At 38.5% G+C, this 24,196-nt stretch overlaps 1 protein-coding gene across 1 annotated transcript; it reads left to right on the top strand.

The window, feature by feature from the left end:
• The first annotated feature begins 362 nt into the window (after window positions 1–362).
• On the top strand, window positions 363–9,969 carry tmem269 (transmembrane protein 269). Its single transcript, XM_015037959.1, has 7 exons — window positions 363–622; window positions 1,182–1,223; window positions 5,054–5,201; window positions 5,983–6,080; window positions 7,477–7,620; window positions 7,705–7,905; window positions 8,172–9,969. The coding sequence occupies exons 2-7, from the start codon at window positions 1,199–1,201 to the stop codon at window positions 8,279–8,281; spliced, it is 726 nt and encodes a 241-aa protein (XP_014893445.1). The 5' UTR covers window positions 363–622; window positions 1,182–1,198; the 3' UTR covers window positions 8,282–9,969.
• Window positions 9,970–24,196: the final 14,227 nt, after the last annotated feature.

The following is a 24,196-nucleotide window of genomic DNA, read 5'->3' on the forward strand; positions in this document are numbered from 1 at the left end:
TCCACAATTTATTCCCCACGATGTCACTCAAATAAGTTGTGTTTTTCAGGTTTAGCTCAGATGTTGTGAATTAATCAAAATCTTACAAAATCATTATACTGTAATATCATCTGCATTTCTGAAATAGAAGAAGTAATGAGAGAAGAAACATCCGCCATAATGTTGGTGGTCATTAATCTGATTTAATGTCGGACTGTAGAAACATTTTTTTTTCTTTCTTACACAGCATGGGTATACCTCTGTCTGATTGAATATCCATTTAACCTCACAGGCTTTGGGGAAAAAAACAAGTGGGGAGAAGGGGGGGGGGGATCTACGTCATTTCCGCTTGGAATATTCCAGCGGATTTGTCACTGCTGTTCCTTTAAAAGGACGCGCTTAAATAGCGGCCACCAAGCATATAGACAGGTGGTCTGCTCAGTGCATTCATTTGTTTATTTAAAGATACTGACACAGAAAACAGAATATTATTAGACGGAAGGTATTTTGCATTTCAAAAAGAGGAGAAGGAGAAATAAAACAAAGTATCCTACAATAAATTTTGGCATGTAGTGTGCTCGCATTTTTCACGCCTCCATCATTTGATTAAAGTAAACTAAGAAAACTGTGGAGCTCCTTTCAGGTAAGATAAAACAAAAACCTTTTTCTGAATAAACTAAAACTGTTTTCTCACTTCTGTTGTGAGGGAATCCTTTTACAGCGCAGTTTGTTAGGATTTGTTATGGCGCATTTGTGCGTCTTGATGGTGTTTGGATGGATTTTTTTAAGCTGCCGAGGGAGATCTGGTGCTGAAGAGAGCGCGGTGCGCATTACAACCTCCAGCAAAGCGGAAGTTTTAATTTTATTTTTTGGATTTTAAAAAACAGTGTGTGTTTTTTTTGTTTTGTTTTTTTGTTTGTTTGTTTGTTTTTGTTTTTTCTCCCCCCAAAAAATAGAGTATTGTGCACCTGGGATGATGTGATGTTGGTACCAGCAATTACGATGCTAGGGGTGATTGTCATTAGAACCATTTTTTCTAAAACTACTTGTAACATGACATATCTCCAAAAATAGAGCTATTTATCTAAACACATGCTTTTGTTGATTTTCAAACACTTTTGTTGTCTAAATATTGTTTAAATTTAATAAGCACAAATATTTACGTCTGCACAACAATAACTGGAGCTTTGTTTTTCTTCCAGCTGCTGAGTTGTGAACCATGATCCTCCTGACTCCTTCCTCTGGTATGTACTCTGCACAGTAAAATACTCCTGCTTGTGCTTCATCCTCTGATATAGTGATACATAGAAGTTTAAACTTTTTTTTTTTTACAGGAGAGGATAACATTGTACAAATAAATAAATAATAACAAATAAATAAATAAAAATGAAAAAGTCAATTGTACAAAAAAACTACTGTAGTTTTCACTTCTAATATTGTTCAATATCACAAGAATCTGCTAAATAACCAGATTCTTTAGCAGTGACCCTTTATGGCTTTACCCTCTTTGCACAGGTTGGCAGTAACTTTATCGTGGATATAAGTAAAGTTAGCAGCCCATCATCATGTGATTAAATCTATTTTCTATTGGTCTTAATTCATATTCTAATCATAAGAAGCTGAATTTGGAGGATTCCTTACTTGAAAGCATCAATAATCAGAATTTATAGAAAAAATAATTTAATTGCTTGCAATCGATCTATAAAAAATGATTTATAATATATGATTTTCAGTAGTTGAATTATTGAAATAAAGAAACTCTTGAGATACACCTGCATAATGCATGTGATAAATAAGGTCCTAAATGCATTTATTGTCCCTTCCATGCATGATTATTACAATTGTGTACCTCATCTGTTAATGTGCATGCAAGAGAAGTAAATGTCACCTTTGTATTCGTTTATATGCAGAGAACAGTTGGATAACAACGCGTACAAAATGTAAAGTTTAATGTTTTTATAACTAAGCCTGTTAGCTGTTTGTTAATATGTTTAATTAATGAAACTCTTCGATGTGGCAATAGTGCAGTTTAATAAAGAAAAGGTAGTGTGTTTAGTTAGCTCAGTAAGTTCATTTCTGTTTATTCTGGTTGTGCACTCTGAGTTAAGAGTTTTCCCTGTTTTTCCATGCACTCTCTTTAGCTGTTACCTGGTAACATGGCAGGGTATTACATAACAAGGGCCTTTCCCATCATGCTTTGCACTAATTAGGCAGGAATCCAGAGACCTGCTTTAAATTGGCACTGTTTGGTTCTGGATTTGCCTTTTTCTTTTAATATCTAGCCAAGTCATCACAATAACCCCTACAGATTTTTATACACCTGTGTCGGCACTCACTGTGTTTAAAGTTAAAATATATTAACTTCTGTTCTGCAACAACTTCTGTTCTGTGTTTTCCTATAAAAATAGTTATTTAACATGCCATGCCAGGTGGTAACTTTAGGATAAAGTCCAACATGAGATAATGAAAAAAAGCATGCTGTCAAGTGAAAGATGTTGTTGGCTGTGTGCTTTGTCTCATACACTGTTTTCTTTCAGATGCATTCGCCTGGCTTTGGAATCAAAGGAAGTTCAGGGAGAAAATCTCGTGAAGGGTTGCTACTGCAACAATAAAAAAATATTTAAAAAATTGCAGGTTAATATCTGTGCATACTCTCTTGGATAAGCACCATGACTTGAGAGAATATAGTTAGCTTAGAAGCGAGGAGATTGAGAAAGCACAGTGTTCTTATATATATATATATATATATATATATATATATATAATATATATATATATATATATATATATATATATATATATATATATATATTTGTGTATACATTATTTTTGTGAGGGTCAATTTTTGGCTGGAATCTGGCAGTCTCAGCAAATTTGTATCTTACTAACAATAATCGTAAATGGTAAATAGTAAATGTATATTCTGCAAATTATAATCATATTGTAAGATAGACTATGATCATTACCCATTACCTAAAGATAAAGCTCTGTGGAAAAAAAGTCTTCGATTCCTCTGCTTTCATACCTTTCGTATGTTATCACATGCTAACAATGTTATCAGGGAAAATATACTTAAAGAACATTAATCATTTTTTTTAAATTAAACTTTATCTTTATAGTTGTGCTTGTAGCTTATTTCAATATATGTATATATAATTACAGTTCATTAGGTAAAGATTTATTTGACAATTTATCAAGTAAGAGAGAGGATACACAGAGAAATGTTGTCTAAATACAGTAACTTGGAGACATAAAAGTAATGACGTAAAATACATGGATTAGTCATCTAATTTCTAAGTCAGTTGAAGTTAACTGACCTTTTGCTGTTAAAGAGTGTAAAGAAGAAGGAAAAGTCACTTGAAAACAACACATCTTCTTATCCTTGAAACTTTATGCTCACAAATAACACCTGATGCTTAACTGTTCAGCTCAGTTAAGCATCGCCTTGGGTTGTTCAATCCCTCAAACCTAAAAGCTTCATAATCCTGTGGAAAAATGTTTTTAAAAGATAGTCAGTTTTTAAGACTGACAAGAAGGTTGTCCACCTCATTTTAATGTTGTTCACTCACCTGTGTTGATGACTTTTGGAGAAAGTCATAATGCTAACTCAATCTATTTCTGTATTCCTAATAAGCAGCCAAACAGCCATTTGAAATATTCTAGTTAAAAAGCTTTTTCTCTTTACAATATGCACTTCTACATTCGATGCCATCATTGATATCTCATAGCACCCTTCCTATTTTAGACGCATTGCTCCAAAGACCTATTTTGTGTGAAAATTACATATAAAAATTAGCTATTTCTTTGAGAACAAATAAACTATGGACTGTAATATATTTATGTAACATTTTTGGGGGGCTTTGGAGTTTCTGCACTAATATGTGATTCAATTTGCTTTTGACTAAAGAAAAAAGGTAACAAACTACAATGCTTAATTCAACAATCTCTAGAGAAACATATGGAAATCAGTTCAAGCTTCACTCCAATCAAAATGCAAAGAATTTCTCAAATAGATGAGAAATGTTTTGGCTTTAAAAATTCTGTCTGAGAATGTTACACAAATAAATTGTTAGAAACAGTTTAAAAGGAAATTCAACCTAATAATAAACATTTTTCCAGTAAGTGGCCCAAAATCTAGGTGTCCAGCTTCATACTACAGCAAAAAGAGACACAAATTAATATTAGCTTCACCACATTCTGTGTTTATTGCCAGTGTTGCATAAAACACAACTGGATGCTAGATTTTCAGCTCAAAAATAGAATAACTCAGGAGGAGTTTAATCCTTTTTCCACAGTCCTGTGTTTAACTACCCTACTGTCACTCCCTCCATTAAAGCCCAAGTCCAAGTGCTTTTAATTGATCTAAACAATCAGTCAGCTGTTTGAGCGCTGCTGCCACCATCTTTTGCTAGGTCAGTGTTAACAGGCTAATCGATCTCATGTTGCGTGTCAGTTTAGTAGGTCCGGCTCTCTGTGAAGGTAGCCAGATGTCTGTGCACAGTGACCCACTATACGTTGTTAGCTTGTCCCCCACACCAGCATTTGATCCCCAATATATTCATTGGTAAATGCTGACCAGTAACATGTACTTATACTTCAGTTTCTACAAATTAGCACATGTTCTTGCATGTCATTGTATTTAAAAAAAGTCTTTTAACACATGCTGAGATTTTCTGAATAATTAAACACAGATTGGTGTTGGATGTGCAAATTTAACTGCGTGATTTTATTGTAACATGTTTTTGATCTGAAAACGGATGAATGTATCGTAAGGTTGATGTCCGTCCAATAAGCAAAGCTTGGTAAGTCATACTTCTTTTACATCAGATGGGGGCATCAGTTTGGGAGTAATGTTTTATTTCCCTATTAACTGGTGTGTAATATTCTTATCAGTAATGGGTGATATACTGAAGTATTTACAGCATCTAACGCCCTCTAAGCTTTGATTCAGACTCAGATCAAATCAGTAAGCTATTCCCATTGAGAAGGTCGGCTGGTGTGCTCATCCGATCAAGGTGGGGGGTTGTTGATTCAACAAGGACTGCTACTAACTGCTGCTGTTGTTTGCTCTCAGATTTCTTCCAGTACGCCAACAAGCTCCTCCTGAGCGATCATGCTACAGGGCTCCAAATCAAGGAGTTTGCACGGAAAAATGCTGCTAATGCTCTATCTATGGCCAACATGGTCATGGGCATGGCCTCCATCCTCAGCAGCCTGAACGGGTGAGCAAACACACCACTAATGGAGTTTATGATCCGAGAGAGAAGTCATGCACAGGAAAAGAGCAAAATCTATAGTAAATGAATGTGTGCACGCAGAACAATCAGAATGACAAAAACAAAACACAGTGAAAAACTGAACATGGAATTTAAATAGAGCATTTTGAAAAATGTGTCCTACCATTTGAACCTTTTGCCTCACTAGCTCTGTTTCCATTACAAATTTGCGAAAATCTTTGTTAGTATTGTGCTGATGTCATAAATTACAAGTTTGCAATTGTGGTGTTTCCATTAAATAAGAAATTAAATTAAAATCACATATGAATAAATTTGCTCATGCAATAAATCATTAAGAAACAAGCCGAGCCATGGTCCTCCAAATACTTCCTGTTGTCTTCTTGTTTGTGCCAATGGCAATATCTGGTTGTTGATCAAGTGACGCAAGTTACTGAAATGAAAGTTACTGCTACAGCATGATGCTATCACCAATGTGTTTTTACATTGGTGACAGCATCAGTGTTGGTTTTCCACCTTACATGACCTTTTGCATGTAAACTAAAAAGTAAAATCTTTGCACCTTTTTCCACATTTGCTCTGTAGCAAAATGAGAAAAAACTTAAGACCTCTGAGTACTTTGCAAGTAAATTGTCTTCACTACATTCATCAGCAACATTTTGTCTAAATGAACAGAATTAGCTTTTGAGACTTGGCATACATTTTACCTTTAGAAAAAAGGCTTTCTGTCAGCAAGTAAAAGAACTTTACTCTCACTTGTTTTGTTCAGGCACCATCATGCGGCGTGTTGGCTGGTTCTGATTGGGTACCTGCTAGATTTGGCAGATGGAGCGGTTGCCAGGCGACTCAATGCCTGCTCGGCACTGGGTAAGTGGAAGCTTGTGGTCAATAAACTTTTACCAAAGATTAACTTCAGTAGGGCTGTTGGCAGTGTCTGCTGCACAGGCTTTTGTCTGCACTTTTCTAATTTGGCCTCACAAAGGGATTCGGTGAAAGGAAACTCTGCTTGGGAAAACCTCTGGTTAGTCTTACAGAGCTTCCAAGAGGAGAATCATGTATATTTTATATAATGTCATTTGAACTCTTTTTTTAAACCCTCTCTACTCTTTTGGATAAATAAGCTTTAAGTGTTTGAAATAGATGTAAATCCACATTTATAATTCAAAAAATTGAATACTTTGAACAAACTTTGTACTTGCTAAGTTGAAATATAAATACCACCTGCACCTGAACTGTGCCAATATTAACCCCAAAGCTTAAAATAGCTCCCAGGTGCATCATTGTTAGCCGCTTTGTGTCTCAACAAGCTGTTTTCTGCATGACTTTGCAGGTTGCACATTGTTGTTTTTGTCAAGTGAACAATCACTTTCCGATTAAGCAGCCTAAGTCTGTGGCATCCAGTTCCAATTGTCTGTTTTATCCTGTTCCTTTGGCTTCTCTGCATTTCTGAAATTGCTAAAATTGTTGACCCCTGGCTGCGGGATTCCAACCCGCTCATTCGAGGGCTGCAGGCTGAATCACCTCATCGTTATCCGCTGAAAACATGCTATGAGCTCCTGAGGGATAAAGAGACAAGTGAGCGGAGAATGTTGTTTATTGAACAGCTGTTTGTTGGGCTGACTCTGATGTTTCCAGTTTGAGATTTTTGCATGCAACACATTACTATCACAGGACAGGAATGCTGTCCATCTCCACCCCGAAGAGCTGAAAATGTAGCTGAAGTGCCTTGCAAAAATATTTTTACCCCTTGAAACACTGTTTCAACCACAAACTTCACTGTATTTTATAGAAATTTTAGGTGAGAAATTAAATGACGAAATGAGGAACTTTAGTTTTATAGGGAATGAAATATACTTGTCTGAAAGTGTGTTTCATTTTGACTGACACGACATAAGCAAATAATGTAAAACAGCAAATAATTGTATGGAATCAATTGATGCATGTCCATGCCTAGTGTCAAAATTTGAATCCAAAAGAGAGTTTATTGATATTTAACTAACTTTTCTCACTTTTATTACATTTAAAATGGAAATGTCTAAAATCTGCCTGCCATTTCATAAAATTTTGAAACATTTTGAAAATTTAAATATTCAGTCTAAATCTAAATGTTAAATATAAAAATAAATCTTAAACATATGTTAAATCTAAATTTAAGTCTAAATGTAAAATCCATAACTCAAATCTAAATCAACAAAGCAATTGATAAAAATTGTAAGTAAAGTTGAGGTGTCAGCAGTTCTGGTGTTTGGTTTTTCATGTCTAGGTGCAAAGCTGGATGATTTTGCTGACTTCACCACCTTTGGGATCGCCACATCTCTGCTGCTGAGGACTTCCGACTTGCTGGACAACGTCCTGTGCATGTGCTATGTGCTGTCTGTGTTTGTCCGTCTCTGTTTCTTCTCAAGCGGTGAGTTATGATGATCAAATGTTTACACTAAAGTCTGATCAAGTTCAGGATTCTTAATCAAAACACACTTTGGTTTTGTGTCAGGTATTCCATTTGTGTATCGCGGTCTCCCCTGCATCTACTCATCAGCCATCCTAGCCAGTGCCTCGTTGCTGTTGGGAGGAAACCTGAGCGTGCTGCGGGTCATCACAGTGGCCATGATCCTATTTATGATCAGTCAGAACTTCTATCCCCATGACAAAGTCCTGGAGTCCCAGACTTGGAAGAAAGTAGTGTACGCTGGAGGTAAAGTCATTTAAAAATCGCAATAGCTTCAAAAGAATAAAAAAGAAAAAAGATTGCAAGTTATTAGTGTGGTCTTTAACTGGCTAATTATGGTGAAGCTGTCTGTCTGTCTATCTAGCTAGCTACCTAGTTATCTATCTAAATGACTAACGTTAAATTATTAAAGGGCTATTTTGTTGTTTAATCTGTTTCAGACAGACAGTTAAATGAATAGATAGAATTTCTGACATTCAGTTTCTCATTTTCCTTTATCTTCTCTGTTTCAGGAGTTGCCATGGTGTTCTGTTCTCCCTTCCCCCCTGCGTCTGTGTACTACCTGCTCTGGTCCAGCTCCTACATTTTGTTCCCCACATCACTTTGGAGCTGCAAACTGTAAAGTAAAACACAGGTTTACAGACTGCTGTTGCTGCTGCTCCCTGTTGCCGTCGGAGCGTCCAAGCTGGAAAAAACATAAGTTAATTCATGGCAAACAGTCTCTCTATTTCACCTTTTATTTTGATGTGACACCTGACTGAGAGGACTTAGAAAAAAGGAGCGAGGATGGGTTGTTTTTCAGTGTTACTGGTGAAAATGAACATGTATTCTGTCTTTGTTGCATTAACACCAATCAACCAATATGTGGCAGGCTCTGAAAACAGAATATTCATCAGGTTTGCCTCCACGTTTTATCTTCTTTCATCAGTATTATTTATCATCAGTGTTGAGAACATGTAGCAGCAGGGGAACATCACATTCTTCTAAGGATGACAGAAAAAGAAAAATAACACATTTTCTTTCCTTTATGTTAACTAGTTTTGTGTGTTTTTACATCACGGATAGTTCAAAAGGTTTCTCTGCAGGAGAGAACCAGCGGCAGCAGATCTCTGCTGCATTTATTTATACATACGTGACTGGGAATTTTTTTGCAAGTCTGACTTCTTGTTCCATTATAAAGGGATCATAAATGTATGCATAAAAGAACTGATTTAACATAATGGTTCTGTTATTCATAATATTTGATTTGCTGTTTGAACATGTCCATTTGTTGTCATAACTCTGGCATTTACACATTGCAAACATTTCTTTACCTACAAACTTTCTACTTTTTCTTATGTCTATGAAATGCTGTGTTAGCTTCCTGCTATTTCTTCCGTATCTGCCTCTGTTTTAGGAGGCATCATAACAACACTGCATCATTCATATGTGTTTCTCTGACAAATCACTGATTTCACTTTGAGAGCTTTTGGTCAATTTTCAATTGTAAATTAATTCCACTTGGTGTGGATTTACCTCTTTGAATTACATTAGTCAGTACTTTAAACACTGTTTCTGCTGCCATCTAATGGAAATGGCATAATATGTCTCCTTTGCAGAAACTTGTAGGTGAGAACTATTGCCAGTCTGCTTTAAGAGGTGGACAGATTTATTTTTTCTTCTTTGTAGAGCATTTCTTTGTAGCAGGGATCCTGTTTTTGTCACTACTTGTTTAGTTTCAAAGTGTGTTTTTTGCCTTTGCACTGTGAAAAGGAAATTGAGAGAATATAGTGTTAGGTGCGGCTTTGTCTTAAAGCCTAACATTTAAGCAAAGCATAACCGGGTGAAATGTGTCTGTTCTGAGCCCTGAAAGATCTATTTTTCTTGTAGCTTTCTAATTCAAATTACTTAACTCATCGTTAAGCCATAAATTGTAGTTCGTTCAGTTTCAGATTTAGAGTAACTTACAAACAAATGGTTCTAATATGGAGAATCCTGGGTTTTTGATTATTGATTTAAAAGATTAATTTCAACTTACTGATTTGAAGAAAGTCTCCAAGAAAGTCTCCAAGAATGACATACAGACTTACTGCAGTACATTCAGTTGTGCATTCGGTTTTCCAGTGTGGGTGCTTTTGGTGTTCAGAAAGTAAAGGCACTCCAATGTAGAACATTTTGAGAAAGAAAGAAAAATATTGAGATCTTTCTGTGGAATAGGATATGTGCATTTGAGCCTGTATAATTTGAAAATAAAAAAATGAGAATGAAATGACTTTGTGACATCATGTGTAGTCGTTATCATTTCGATGAATAAAAACTTGAGCTTGACTATGAAATTAGACATTTTTAATTGCCTCTAGATGAATTCAAAAAGTCCCTGCTGGGATATGTCTCACTGTGTTAATCCTATTAAGTAAATTTAATTCAGTGTGTTTTTTCATTTTTTCACAGAGCAGCTCTGGTTCTCTTGTACCTTTGTTGATTGTACTTATATTTAAAACCAAACAGTTTCGATAGATAATGACACACCAGATTAACACTTGTTAATAAAATACATCAAAAACAAACCTATGTATGAAAAAAGTCAAATTTTCAACATTATTTCTCCAAAACACCCTAAAATTAACTCCTGAGAAAGCTGCAAAATTACATTCTTTGAAGTCAAATATTATATTTAAGGTTTTGCATCTTCACAGTAAGAAGCCTTTAAAAGGACTGCCTTTAGGTAAACAGTGAGCTGAGCTAAGGATGAAAGGAAAAGGACATTTTGAGTTTGTGTGATTTGCTTTCTCAGCCATCCTTCTGCCCTTCCGCGGCTCTCCTGTCGATACTGAACTGCATCAAAATCCCGTCTGCAACCTGCCATTTGACACCCACCTCCGCTGCCTTCTCCATCAATACTGAATCCATTCTGCATCTTGAAAATGCCAGAACCACTCTAGACACTCAAACTCAGAGGTCTGGGCCAATTAATTCAGTTTCAAACTAGTTTTCATTTATTTGCTTAGTTTTCCTGACAGAATCGTCGAAGCATACTGGTATCTGATGTGTTGTTAGGTATTCCTGAGGGCAAAACCAATTACAAATAAACATAACAACCATTGGAGTTCTTTACAATGCAGCTTTCTCTTCAAAAGGAGAAACCGAGAAAATAATTCTCAGTCATTTGCTGTGCTGTGAACTAAAAAAAAAAAAAAAACTAGTTTACAAAAAGCTTCATAAGGTTTTGCCTTTCCACATTAAAATATTTTTCTTCAGAAATCCACACATGGTTTGTGACATCTTCTGCCCTGGAAGCAACCCAGGCAGGAAAACTTTGTGAGAACAGCACAACAAAAACCTCATCAGATTCAAAGCATCCCTCCTTCCTAACCTCGCAAGAGACAGCTGGGAAATAACTACAAAAAAAAGTCATCAACAGGTCATAAAGACAGGCTGAACTTCCTGTGTCTGTAAGGGTGCTGGCCGAAGACAGTGAGCTGATAGGCTGTTAAAGATTAAGAACGAAGCAGACCAGACATAAGAAGCCATGCTCACACCTGCTGCTGCCGCTCCAGTTAGAGAATTAGACTGGGATTAAAAAACTCACATAGCTCGCTCTTATGTCTGTGGTTCATTTAAAAAAATGACTCAGAATGAGCCAAGACATTGCCAAAGGCTTTAAATGCAATAAAAAGTCATGTTCTCATTACTTTGAAAATATGAAAAAAAAAAAGTTTTTTTTTCTTTGATGTCCAATGGACTGGTTTGGTAGTAGCTTGCAGACCTTTGTCTACTTTTCTTTCTGAAAAACAAAACAGGAGCAAAACAAAAAGAAATAAAAATCATCTCCAGGTTTTGCAGAGTTATTGGTAAAAAAAACAAAACAAAACACTATTTCTTTGTAGAGATGGATTACAACCTGAAAAAAATTGACATGTTTCCTGGAAGTCCACATGTTCAGGAGGGCAGCGGATGTTTACATGCAGCAGGTGGAGATGTCATACAAAAAGGAGACCACAGTGAACTGTTTTGTGTTTTATCCTAATGTATGAAGACGTAACCAAATTTTTTGTACAAAAAAAAGACACCTAGCTTTTAAATCATTTCCAAATAAAAGTCAGGAAAATGTGGTTTTCTTCAAGATTTTTTTTTAAATTTAACTCCCTGTATCTTCCTCTCTACTCTGACTGGTTTTCCTGACCATATTGAAATTGCCTCCAGCATGTCATGATGCTGCCACCACCATGCTTAGATGGATTTCTGCACTGTCCAGTGAAGATATTGACATCAGGCTCATAACAAACTTAGATGAAGATGTCTTTACTTGCTGTTTGAAGCAGCATGAGAGTCTATATGGAAGCAGCTCTAATCCCGTCCACTTCGCTTCATGGGTGAAGTAGTTTAAATTCATAATATGCTTCAGCAAAATACCATTAAATAATTCAGAAAATGAAATGAATACATTAATTGAGGCTCATATAATTCTATTTTTATATTATTATATTATTTCTGTATTTATTAAATAATTATTTCCAAAGTTGTTTATTGTAACTTTGGCAATCTTCACTTTCCATACATGACCAGAACTGGTTACCGCTTTACTAATCAGCCACGAGATGGCAGCAATGTACAAAAAAGACAACAAAAGGCATCAATATGTTGTTTTAGTTTTCCAAACTGCTCTCATGAAAGTTAAATTAAGTTATAAAGTTTTAAACCGGTCAAAACGCGGCAGCGTATTGTTTCAGGAAGGCATCACAACATTCAACCAATTAAATACGAGACTGTAAACTTTAATGTTGCACGTGTAAACACGGGTCCCAAGTGCGGGAATCTCCGTATGGACAATACTCCATGGAAACGAAACGCAACGTTGACGCCCGCCTCCGGTCACCCGCCATTGGTCCGATCCAAAACGTGCAGAGTCTGCCCCGCAGGCTGCGATTGGACAGAACTTCCTGCCGTCAGGAGAGAAACGCGGAAAAGGATATATATGTATATATATAAAAAGTTATGGAGCGAAGCGTAATCGGATCACGTCGGTGGCATGCTGCTGCGTAGTTTTCCAGCATCAAAAAGCCTCCCACGGTGAGCGTGGAAAAGCAGCGTGAGAGCGCAGAGCGGGAAGCGGGGAGCCTGGGTGAATGCGAGCGGGTTCTGCTGGCCGATCGGGTCAGAAGAGGAGGGCCAGGTGTGTTTGCACGTTTCCAGGGGTTTCCTCGTTGATGTCACTGTGGAGGAAGAGGAGGAGGGAGGAAAGAAGGAAGAACAGGTGCTCGGGGTAAAGTTACCTCTCCGAGTTGAAGAGACCAACCTTTACGAGAAACTACTTTTGGAAGTTTTCCTGAAATTCCTCTCCAAACTCCTTCTGGCAGGATTCACTGATCTCTTGGAACCAGAACTGGATTTTAGCATATTTTTGGGGCGCAGGATTTACGCACAATCTGGGCTCACGGTGGGCTCATCAGTAGTGGGAGTACGCTTGTTTTTGTTTTCCAGGTGCTGTAAACTGGGGTGGAGGGGGGGAGATCGAGCCGCCCCAGCATTAGAAGCAGCGCTCTCCGCTCCACTGCGGCACTGACGCAGCTGGTGTCACGCTCCAGACGATGCTCCTGTAATTCAGAGGAAGGATCGCGCACACAGGGAGCTCGGAGGGGTTACACAGAGACGGATTTTTGTTTATTTCCCCCTCTGGAATGGAATACTACACAAAACACAAAGCTCAACTTCTCTGGTCCGGAATGATCGAGCCGTGCGTCAGAGCGCTCTGAGGGTCCAAAGAGGATTTTGCTTCTGAAGAGGACGCTCCTTCCCCGGGACTTCCAACTCCTAAGCGACCCCCCAAAAAGCCCATCAAGCGGCGATGTCCAAGACACTGAAGAAGAAAAAGCACTGGTTGGTCAAAGTGCAGGAGTGCTCCGTGTCCTGGGGGGGCTCCGTGGAGCTGACCGCTGTCCTGGAGGTGCGAGGCGGCGCCGAGCTCGGAGAGTTCCCCCACATCGGACGCGTGATCCCGGAGGCGGTGGTGTGCCACAGCGGCCGGCTGCCCGGCAGCGGGGACGTGCTGCTGGAGGTCAACGGCACTCCGGTGAGCGGGCTCACCAACAGAGACACGCTGGCTGTCATCAGACACTTTCGGGAGCCCATCCGCCTGAAGACCGTGAGACCAGGTGGGTGTCCTCTCGTCATTTCTCCACCAGCTGTGTGAAGAGGGTGTGCAAACTGAAAATGGGGCTGATGCTGGATGAATAAGATGCGCTCTCTGTCTGTTCGCCTGTTGCTGCTGCTGCTGCTGCTGGTGAATTTGCTTGCGTGTGCGCCCTGACTCATATTGCGGGTATAAATGGGGGCCGATCATTATAGTTAGAACTGTTTTCACTTTATACCAAATACATAATGCCTTGCCAAACATATTCATATTCCTTAAACTTTTCCCTCCCCACACATGCATTTTATTGGGATTTTATGACGGGTCAACATAAAGTGGACTACTGTGAAGCAGAAGGAAAATAAAAATGAAACATGGTTTCAGTTTTTTTTTTTCTCGTAAAGTTCAAGTATCTGTATTCAGCTCCCCTGAGTCACGTTTAGCAGAACCAACTGGTTTAGTTACAGCTGCAGGTGTTTTTCTGGGAATGTCTCTACTTCCCCCCTCAAGCTTTCTATACAAATAACTCCTCATTCTTACTGTATGGAAAGCATCTATAAACACAAATGGTTGTCTTTCCACATTTTCTCATTTGGATTAATGTCTGGACTTTGACTAAGCCATCCTATCATGGATATGCTCTGATCCAAAGGATTCTTTTGTAGTTCTGGTTGTATGAAGGGTCATTATGCTGAAAGTAAAAACCTTCACCCCAGTCCTACTGTTTCTGTTATTCTTTCTTATCATCAAGCTCTGTCGGGTTTCTGAAAAATCAGTCAATTAGGCCAAAAAGGGCTCAGCTTACCAGAGCACCATCTTCCACTTGTTTGCTGTGTTTGTGTCAAGGCTTAAGAAAAGAATGGGACTTTCTACATTTATCTTCTTGACGCTCTTCCATTTAGGCCAGATTTGCACCTGGTTTGTGCAGCTCCCCCAGAGTTACTATTGGCTTCTTGACTGCTTCTTTGAATAAATATCTCCTTTCCCAGCTGGCTGGATGGTATCAGTCTTCTTACTAGTTGTGCCATACTCTTAACTATTTTGAGATGGAGGATTCAAGAGAGCTCTGTAGGATGTTTAAACGTTGGAATATTGTTTTTTAACCTCGCTCTGCTTTAAAAGTCTGTCTCAGACGTGTCTTCTTTTGGTTTTTCGTCCTTATGATGCTGTTTTTTTTTTCTCTGATGTTCTCCAGTAGACCTCTTGGCTCTTCCACAGAGAACAATATTTCAACTTGAATTGAATTACACACAGGTAGACTATGAACTAGATGTTTCTGAAGGCAGTTGGCTGCTGTGTGTCTTATTTAGATGCATCAGACTAGAGAAGGCATACTTTTCAGGTGTTTATTTTAAAAGACTTAATTTTTTTTTTGTTCTGCATCACAGTTATTAATTCTGGCCTCCCATCATCATGATAAAGTATGTTGAGATTTGTAGTAACCTGACTAAAGGGCTATGAACATTTTTGCAAGGCAGTATTTTTGTCTTCATAAAAATGGAACAAGCTGACTCCAAGCATGCTCACCCTGTGAAATTTGTCTTGATGTAAAAGTGCCCTTCCTGTCTGTGACACGCATTTACTTAAAAATCTAGCTTGAAAGTTTATTGATCTGCCCCTTTTCATTACCGTTTCTTACTTGCTGGCTTGTAATTCTTCCTGTACGGCCCCACAGACAAGCCTAATGAATAGCATGGCACTAAATGTGCCATAGCATATCGACGGTCAAACTCCAGCAGTCATGTAGGGCAGGAGGCAGGTGTGTGTGTGTGTGTGTGTGTGTGTGTAGATGGATTTAATAGAGGCACTGCTGAGTGTGGCACTTTGGAACCTCGTCCAGAGGATTTGCTAACAGTCGCCTTGCCAGCACAGACAGTGTTGAGGTGTCCAGGTGTAATTGAATCAATCAGGCCCATGTACTTAAATCCCTCAGGATGTTGCCAGCTTGGCAGCAGAGTTTGACACTTTCACTTCCAGGTATTTCCTCGTGGAATGTTGTTTGGCACAATTTTGGCTGGAAACTTTGCTTTGATAGAAGATTTATAATTTTAGTACAAATGCACTGAGATTTGATTCATAACCTAATTGCTCTTAAATTCACTCGGCTGGGGGGTCGTTGATGTGTTTGCTCATGTCTGGTAGAGCGCTGCCTGCTTGCAGAGCCTTTAACATTTTCTTTCAGTCCGACGTTACATAATGTTAAGCTAAGCGGCGCTCAGAGGTCCCCAGCTTGTTTACCATTGGTCCCCCTTTTCCCACTCGGGACTGTGTGTTTAGATCTCTCCGTCTTCTCGTTCATGATTAATGCATGCATCATCCATCATTGATGTCCACTGCATGCCAGAATGAGGTGGCTGGTGGCTGGAGTGAGAGCGCAAAGTGGGGAAGTTTGAAGAGGGGATAAATGTAAGCTCAAGTGGGGAAGTCAGGCCCTGGTTGAAATGGGATTAACGTGACTCGTTTGTATATTAGTCACAATGCCGTAAAAGTTACAAGGATGTTTCTGGAATTTTGGGTCATAGACCAAATTGAAGGTAGTTTTGAAGTAGAAGGATCCCAAGTTTTCAACATTTCTTAAAAATGAATTTTGTGAAGTGTGGCATGCCAATATTAGCTTTGTCTGAACAAGCCACTGCAGTTTCTCAATTGGATTCATCCCCAGACTTTGACTAGTCCATTCTAACACATTTTCATGTAGTTTTCCTGTAAATCTTAGCAGCTGTTCCAGTGTTGCCAATTAACTTCTTTCCTGATTCTTTGATGCCCTTATTGCCAAGAAAATATGTATTTTTCCTAATAATTCTCCTCAAAATCTTAACATTGAAGTTTATAATTGTAACATGAAAAGAATAGAACAAGTTTTAGATATGGTTTCATAAGACTGATACCTGCATTAAACCCTGTTGACTTTTCAGTTGGTCTCTCTATTTCCATTGCTTCGTTGTTTATCTTTTCATCTCTCTTTGGCTAGACTATCACTTTGGTAAATTTATTTTCTCGGTTGTGTAATGGATAACATCTGTTACCTTTTTATTCTCACTAATTTTAGAATGTTATATTTTATACTTATTGTTCTGCGATTCCACTTCTCTTATCTTTGTCAGTTCAACACAAAGCGTTTTTTTTTGTCCAGCCTGTACACCTTCTTTTACCCACCTGCCATGATAATTACACCTGCAGGTTCAAAACCAGTCACTGTTTTTTTTTTTTTTACCTCCTCATCGCAGCTGAGACCTTTTAACTGTTTCTCCTGTGCAGTTGAGGCTGAAACCTGAAGTGTGGCCCGCCTGGCGTCGGACCAGCAGATGTACTCAGCATGCAGCTTTTATCCTGTTAGGAAGGCAAGAAAATAGGCAGTAACCTTGAGGGGACGATTGAGAGTATAGAGGCAGAATGATGGCAGGTACTCTCTGAAGCTCAGGGACCTGAGCAGTCTGATGATTGATGCTAGCACAGGATGCAAATCTGCTTGTTTTTACCCTGTGGAGCTTAATGAATGAATCATTTAACTCAGAAGTCCTGGAGGACCCATGTCTTTTCACATTAGGTTTACAGAAATTCATAAAAAGTATTTTTGTTTTTCCTATTTTCTGAGTCGAAAAGGATGTAATAAACTCTATGTATCAATCTCAGCACTCATTTCTGCAAAGTAAGGGCTTATCAGAACAGCAATTTTCCTCCTCTGCAAACCTTCAGCTGGGGAAAGTGTTTATCAAATAACAAACTAAATAATTAGCTCACTATAAACTGTGGGTAGTGACTAACAGAATGAGATTGGGAGCTTCTGATGAAGGATGGCTGGTTTCACCTTTAGGAATAGGAAAGAATTCAGCTGTTTGGCTTGTTTTGGCATCTGGCAAGAATGACTCCCAGTGGACGTTTTTAGTAAGAGTACAATATACTGTAGCATAATAGTTTTCCTCAGTGACTTCATCCTGTCACCTTGTATTATAATTGCGCCTCTAAGTGTGGCATTAGGCAGTGATGCTCCTGAGGTTTGTCACATTCTACCAAACGACTCCTTTGGTAGAATTGTCTATGAAGTTTATGAAGAAAAGATAATGTCAGGACACCTCATGGTTTAGCAGTACATGCTTCAGAACTCCACACAGTTTGATTCCTGATTCTGGGCCCTTTACTGCATATTCTTGCCTTCTTTCTCTGCCATTTTTCCTTTCTAGCTATTGATGAATAAAGACCACTAGTGCCTCAGAACCTTAAAAAAAGTTCATATTTATTATTTATTACTATTATGATCTTACAGTGAGTGAAAAGTTTAGAAATGGCCTATGTCCACTGACAATATCAAGCTCAGGTTTTTTTTTATTTTTAAAGGGACTTCTATACTCCACAAATTGTTGTTCATGTACTGTTCCTATTTTTTAAACTCCCTTTACTGAGATTCAGTAATGCCCCTTCCCCACTTGTTGCTGCACACTGCCAGTCTTTTGGCCAATAGAAAGCTCGTATGTACTTCCCTCATTTACAAGAAAAACAGATTTGGCTGTTTGTAATTATTTCTGGTTGTGAAAGACACAGACAGTCTATGTTATTAGCATTAATTACATCTTTCACCAAGATGGACCAATTAACAGTGAATGTTAGAGATTTTTGTTTTTTTTAAGTTTTTGTGTCAACTTCAAAGCTACATTTACAGACAATTTCACACTGNCTTTTTTTGAAATCACATGCAAATTTGATTAACAACACTGAGGCACAGGCAATCAAAACATTGAAAGGGGTTCGCATGTTGAGACCCTTGTGGTTGTGCAGCTGGAGGGTCTGTTTTGCCTCATTCTGCAGACTAAAAACATCAGCATTCAGTTAACCATAGCGCAAAATCACACAGTGCAACATGCACCAGTGAGTTCTGCAACATCATCCATCACATACTCTGTTCGATGATATTTCCTTTTGAATCATCGACAGTGACACTCGGATGGAATAATTCCAGATTTTTTCTGAGCTCCGTCTCTCTTGGCACAGTTTGATAATATCAGTAACAAACACGACGTCTGCCAGCACCTCTCAGCTGCTTTCCCCTTTGTTGGAATCTCAAACGTTTCGTTTGTTTTTCTTAATATTTTTTTGCCATCTGACTTTTTCTCCCAACTAAATAAAGCAGGAAATGGAATGTATTTTTGCATCACCCACTTGCATTGGTGGCTTACACATAAAGCTATCCTGTACAATGTTCTGAGCAAACCTTTAGCCTATACTGTTATCTTTATTTCCACTAGCACAATATGTTTTAGAACAAAAATTGTTTAATCTTTTCTAATGTCTTTTTATTGATTGATAGATATGGTACAAAACCATGTCAAATTTTAACACATTTTAAATCGGAAGTCTTCAGACAGCAGACGCACACCCAAAACTAAACGGTGGTAAAATAAAAGTCATGCTAACCGCTATACTTTGCAGTTAGCAATGCTAGAATTGGGAAAATAGGTTGCATCAAATGCTATATCAGTATTTAATGTTAGATAAATGATTAATGATTATACTACAAAAAAGATCATATGTTTTTCTGACAGCTTCTGTCATCACAGAATGGAAGTTTTTCTTTTTGATGCACTCTACCCTACCTGTGTGTTACAGCTTAAACATCATCCTGTTATTTGCAAAGTTTTTCTATTTAAATTGGTCTCACTCAGCATCTCTTTTCCTTTTTTTATTTCCATCCTAGTGGTGTTATGTTGATGTTAACACTTTATACTTGCTATCTGCAGAGCAGCAGAGCTGTAATCTCACAGTTTCTGTTAATGTGGTGCCCCATGGTGCATCCAGGGCTGCAATGACTAAGCTGCTCTAAACCAGCACAGAGGAGCTGTCAGCGGGTCTCTGCTTCGTGGATTCCTTTCCCTTTGGTAATGGATCTTTTTCTGGTTTCACCTCCAGGGTCACGTCACAATTTGAATTTAGTTTTTCTCAGAAGGTTTTTTTTTTCTTTCTTTCTTTTGCTATTCCCATGCAGATTTGAGGGAGGGAAAAAGAGTTTTTCTTAAACCTATCAGGAGGAAGCCAGCACAATTAAGTGGGACTTGCGTCCTTCCAATTTGCTCTGTTGCATCCTCTGTTTTTGTATGTGCACAGATTGTATGATTACAGATGTCCATTCATGTCTTCTGGTTTATTCCTCCAACTTGTCAGACTTCTTCTATACCTCTTTTTTAATCATCTGTTTGCCTTTCCAATCTGCCTTCAATGTCAAATGGGGCTTGGCCTTCGTTGAGACAGAAGCAGTTCCTGTCATTGCCTGGTCTTTCAATCTCTAGGTGGTCTGCTGTCTCTGGTCCTTACCAAGCATGGGAACATGAGATGATCTGAAAGAATGTAAAGTCTATCACAGGACTTAAACATGCCTCTTTTGGTTTTTCAGACTGAAAACAAAACCTGATGCCTTCTTTGTTGTGGGGTGGGAAAGGAAATCAGATTTTTCAGTTTTCAGTATCTTCCAGTTGCTGATTAGAGATGATTTATGGAAAATTGGGATCCAGTCTGTTTATTGCTGGATTTCTAGGTGTTGACCATAAAGACAGCTCCATATTGCCTCAGAAACCTTTTGTCCACATTTATCTGATAGCAGTAAACTCCTGCATTTACCTTCCTTTTGCCATCCTGCGTTGGCCGTATATAATAACTGCTTCTCATTCATTGATTTCCACATTGTTTTTAGTGTCTCTTGGCAGAGTCTTTGTCCAGATATACATCGAACACTACTGTCCCGTCACCAGTCTACCTTATTAATTGGCGTCCTTCAAAGCCGCATTGCGGTTCGGAATCAGCCGGCAGCAGAGATGGCATCTTCGTATAAACCATGGCTCTCGCTGGCAGGCATTGGGACTTGGCAGGCAGGTTGTTGGAAGACGGGGAAGACGAGTGTGAGTGCTGATTCACAAAGACTGGCTCTTTGTACTCGCTGAGTGGTCATGCTGCGATGTCAGCAGCAAGAGTGTCTCCGGGTTACTGCCAGTTGAAATGGACGGTGCAGTTTAGAGATGAAGATGTGCACACACACACATACACACACACACGCACGCGCACTCCTCTTCCCAGAGAATCCTTCTTTCCCCAGCTTGTCTCCTAATTGGCCTCTCTCTAAGATAGTCGTCTATGCAGCTGTTTATCCTTGTGATATAAGATGAGGTCAGCTTTCTATCGGTGCAACAACATTGCAGGCACCACAGCCTTGCTGCTGCCCGTACTCAGCAGTTGGAACCTCCACTGAGGCATCCCACTAATGAGATTCTCTTTTTTTTTTTTTGTTTTTGCTGGGGTTTTTTTTGGTACATTTTCACTGGAAGATACACATTGTTAAAGATGATCTTCAGTGTTGCCAGGTCAACCTGCTCTCACACCCATCATGAAAATAGAGCTTGGTTTGGAGCACACCGAGTCATTCTTATATCTACTTCTGTGTCCTGAGTGTCTTGTGGTTTTTAAGGATGTTGACAAAGCAGAAATGAGGTACACAGATATGGAAGATTCACTTTTTGAAATGAATTGCTTGGAGACGATTGTATGGATAGGTGCTAATTGATAGGTGTTAATGGATGGCCATGTTAATGGCCATCCATTAACATGGCTGATAAATTAACATGACTGATAAAAATTCACTAAATAATAAAGATGTGTTATTATTTTATGATCTGCCCACATTTTTATTTGTACTTTGTGCCAATTCTTGTTTTTTCTAAGGAGACAATAAACATTGAGATTTTACTTCTCAGCTGAAAACTTTTATCCAAAATATCTCAAGAAGACCTTTCTGCCCGAGTGGAAATATACAAAATTAAAAATATCTAATACATTTACCTATGTTTGTACCTCAAAACACAAAACTTCAGTATGAAAGGTTTTTCGTTCTACACGATCCATGTAAATGAAATATAGGACTAGTGTTTAATTGGTTTGGTGTATTAATGCAAGTGTTAGAACGTTTAAGGAGCCAGGTCATGGATCTGTGGTAAACATTATTATTTATGTTAGAAGCAGACGTGATGTTGCACTGAGAGAGTAAAACGGGCATCTCATGAAATTGGTGATCAGAATTTGGCCATTTTCAGGATCTTCTGTCATGGACAGTAATCAGCCAGTGTGAAACTCAAAAATCTGACCTTCTTCTAGTCAATGAAAGCAGCATGCTAAGTTCTACCAAGTGTGTAGTTAATACTGTAGGAAGAAGATTGAAAGTTATGGGTTTTCAGTGTCAGTAATGTGTTTTAAATAAAGTCCAAGCGAGTGTGGAGATGTAGGATGTGATTTAAAAGGAAGATGACTTCTGTGACATGTCTCAGTATTTCTAGTTCATTCAGTCGGTGTGAGAACAAGACGTTCAGCAGATAACAGGCTTGGCTACCGTGAATTCATTGACTGGAAGGAAAAAAGATTGATTGTCCCATTGACTGATCATAGCTGTTTCATATCAAGCTGTAAATAAGATGATTCTGTTAACTAAACATTTTTAATTACATTTCCTGAAAACAAGACTTTAACCACTTAATAACTGAAACCAATTTTAAGCTTTCAAATAGCATCACAGACTCCTCCTGCTGTTCACTGATTGACCCGGTTGAAATACAAGACGAAGAAATGAAGGGAGATGAGAATAGAGTGGAATTGTGTTAGAAGACAATAGCCAGGCTACGTTTAACCAGGCGAGGGAGGAAAAACTGCTAAACAGGTTCAAAAGAAAGAAAATGGGGTCAAATAAGGTCGGAGTCTCATTGCAAGACTGAGCACAAGGAGAAAGAGGTAAAATGCAGGAAATCACAGGAGGGAGGGATGTGAAAGCAATAATAATCTCAGGACTGAAAGCGATTATGTTACCATTAATCTCTATAACAGTATTGATTCTTCCCTGTAAGTGTCTTAAATGATTATGGTGGCAGTTCGTCAAACCAGCGGTTTCTATTTCAAACCTGGAGAAGAAGCAGTGTTTCTAATCATAGCTGCAAGCATGAAGGATCATAAAAACTCCAGGTAAATTGGAATTGCTATCCCTCTGTTTCAGTTCTGTTACAGGCGACACAGAGAGAACAACAGCTCTTATTTCCACAACTGCTGCCGGGGCATCTTTATTTAAATTTGACTCCTATACCTTCCTCTGACAATGAGAGTGGTAGCTGCTGTAGTGTTGTTTAGACTTCGTTTTGGGAAGGATCCCAAGAGTTTGTTTTACTGGGCATTGATAGGAGTGAGACAAATGGCCTGTCTGTGTAAATTGGACATGTGCGTTCTTCTGTTCGTCCAGTTGGGATCTATCTTTACTCTCGGTGTGATAAATCAGCTGAGAAGACCTAATCTCAGAGTCCAGTCTTCCATTTGGCTGCAGTTCTTCAGACTTGGCTCTCCTCCCACACTTGATGGGCCTGGGTCAGTGTTCGCTCTGCTAGTGCAGCGCACTCTCGGGTGTTTTCGTTGTGGTGCTCCACCTCAAAGAATCGATTTCAGCCCATTCGGCTGGTGCCCATGACAACATCTCCAATCAAACAAATATTAAAGCCGAACGCTATCGTGTAACTACCTACTCCACCAGCTGCTCCCCTGGCTTCTTTTCCATATCACGGTTGCATTACTACTCCTGCTTTTCTGTAGCAGAATCGCAGTGGGAGCTTTCCTGATCTGCATTGTGTATTTTACTTCCTAAAACGAAAATACTCCTTACTTCCTTGTAGAAGTAAGGAGTTGCACATTTAACTTTGATGTATTTTGTTGGGATGCGTGTGCTAGACCAGCGTAAAGTAGTGCATCATTGTGAAGTGGAAAAAAATGATACCTTACCTAGAAATAAAATCTCCACCATGACTCACTGATACCCCAAAATAAAATCCAGTGTAACCAGTTGTGATTAAACAGCTATGGTTGGGGTACAATTCATGTTTTTCCAAGAATTTTCCAAGAAAACCTGTTAAATACTGCAAAAGACTTTAGATTGGGTTAGAGGTTCAATTTGTACTAGAATAATAACATACAACTGATGCTAATAGCAGATTTATGTCTTGGTCAAACTCTACGTCTATATTCAGTGTATAATCTGTGAACAACTTTAATTGTTGCTGCTCACAGATACTGTCCATAAAATCTTACCGGACTTGAGAGATTTTGTGAAGAAGAATAAACAAAACTTTGACCTTAAGAGATCTGCAGATCTACATCTGTGTTTGCTACAAGATTCTAAATATTCAGTTGGTGATTATAAATAACGTACACTTTTTATGTTTTCTTTCATAAAATATTGTTTGTTTTTAAATTATTTTTCTTCCACTTCATAATTAGGCACTACTTTTTGTTGGGCTGTCACAAAAATCTAAAAAAATAGATTAAGAATTGAAGTTCTAACATTAAAATATGTCAAAAAGCTAAAGGGGTGTGCATACTTTTTCAAGTCAGCATATAGCTGTTTGTCGACAAGGTTAAGGCTTT

The sequence above is a fragment of the Poecilia latipinna genome, unplaced genomic scaffold (assembly GCF_001443285.1).
Source record: "Poecilia latipinna isolate Pla-1442-1.1 unplaced genomic scaffold, P_latipinna-1.0 Scaffold424, whole genome shotgun sequence".
Classification (NCBI taxonomy): domain Eukaryota; kingdom Metazoa; phylum Chordata; class Actinopteri; order Cyprinodontiformes; family Poeciliidae; genus Poecilia; species Poecilia latipinna.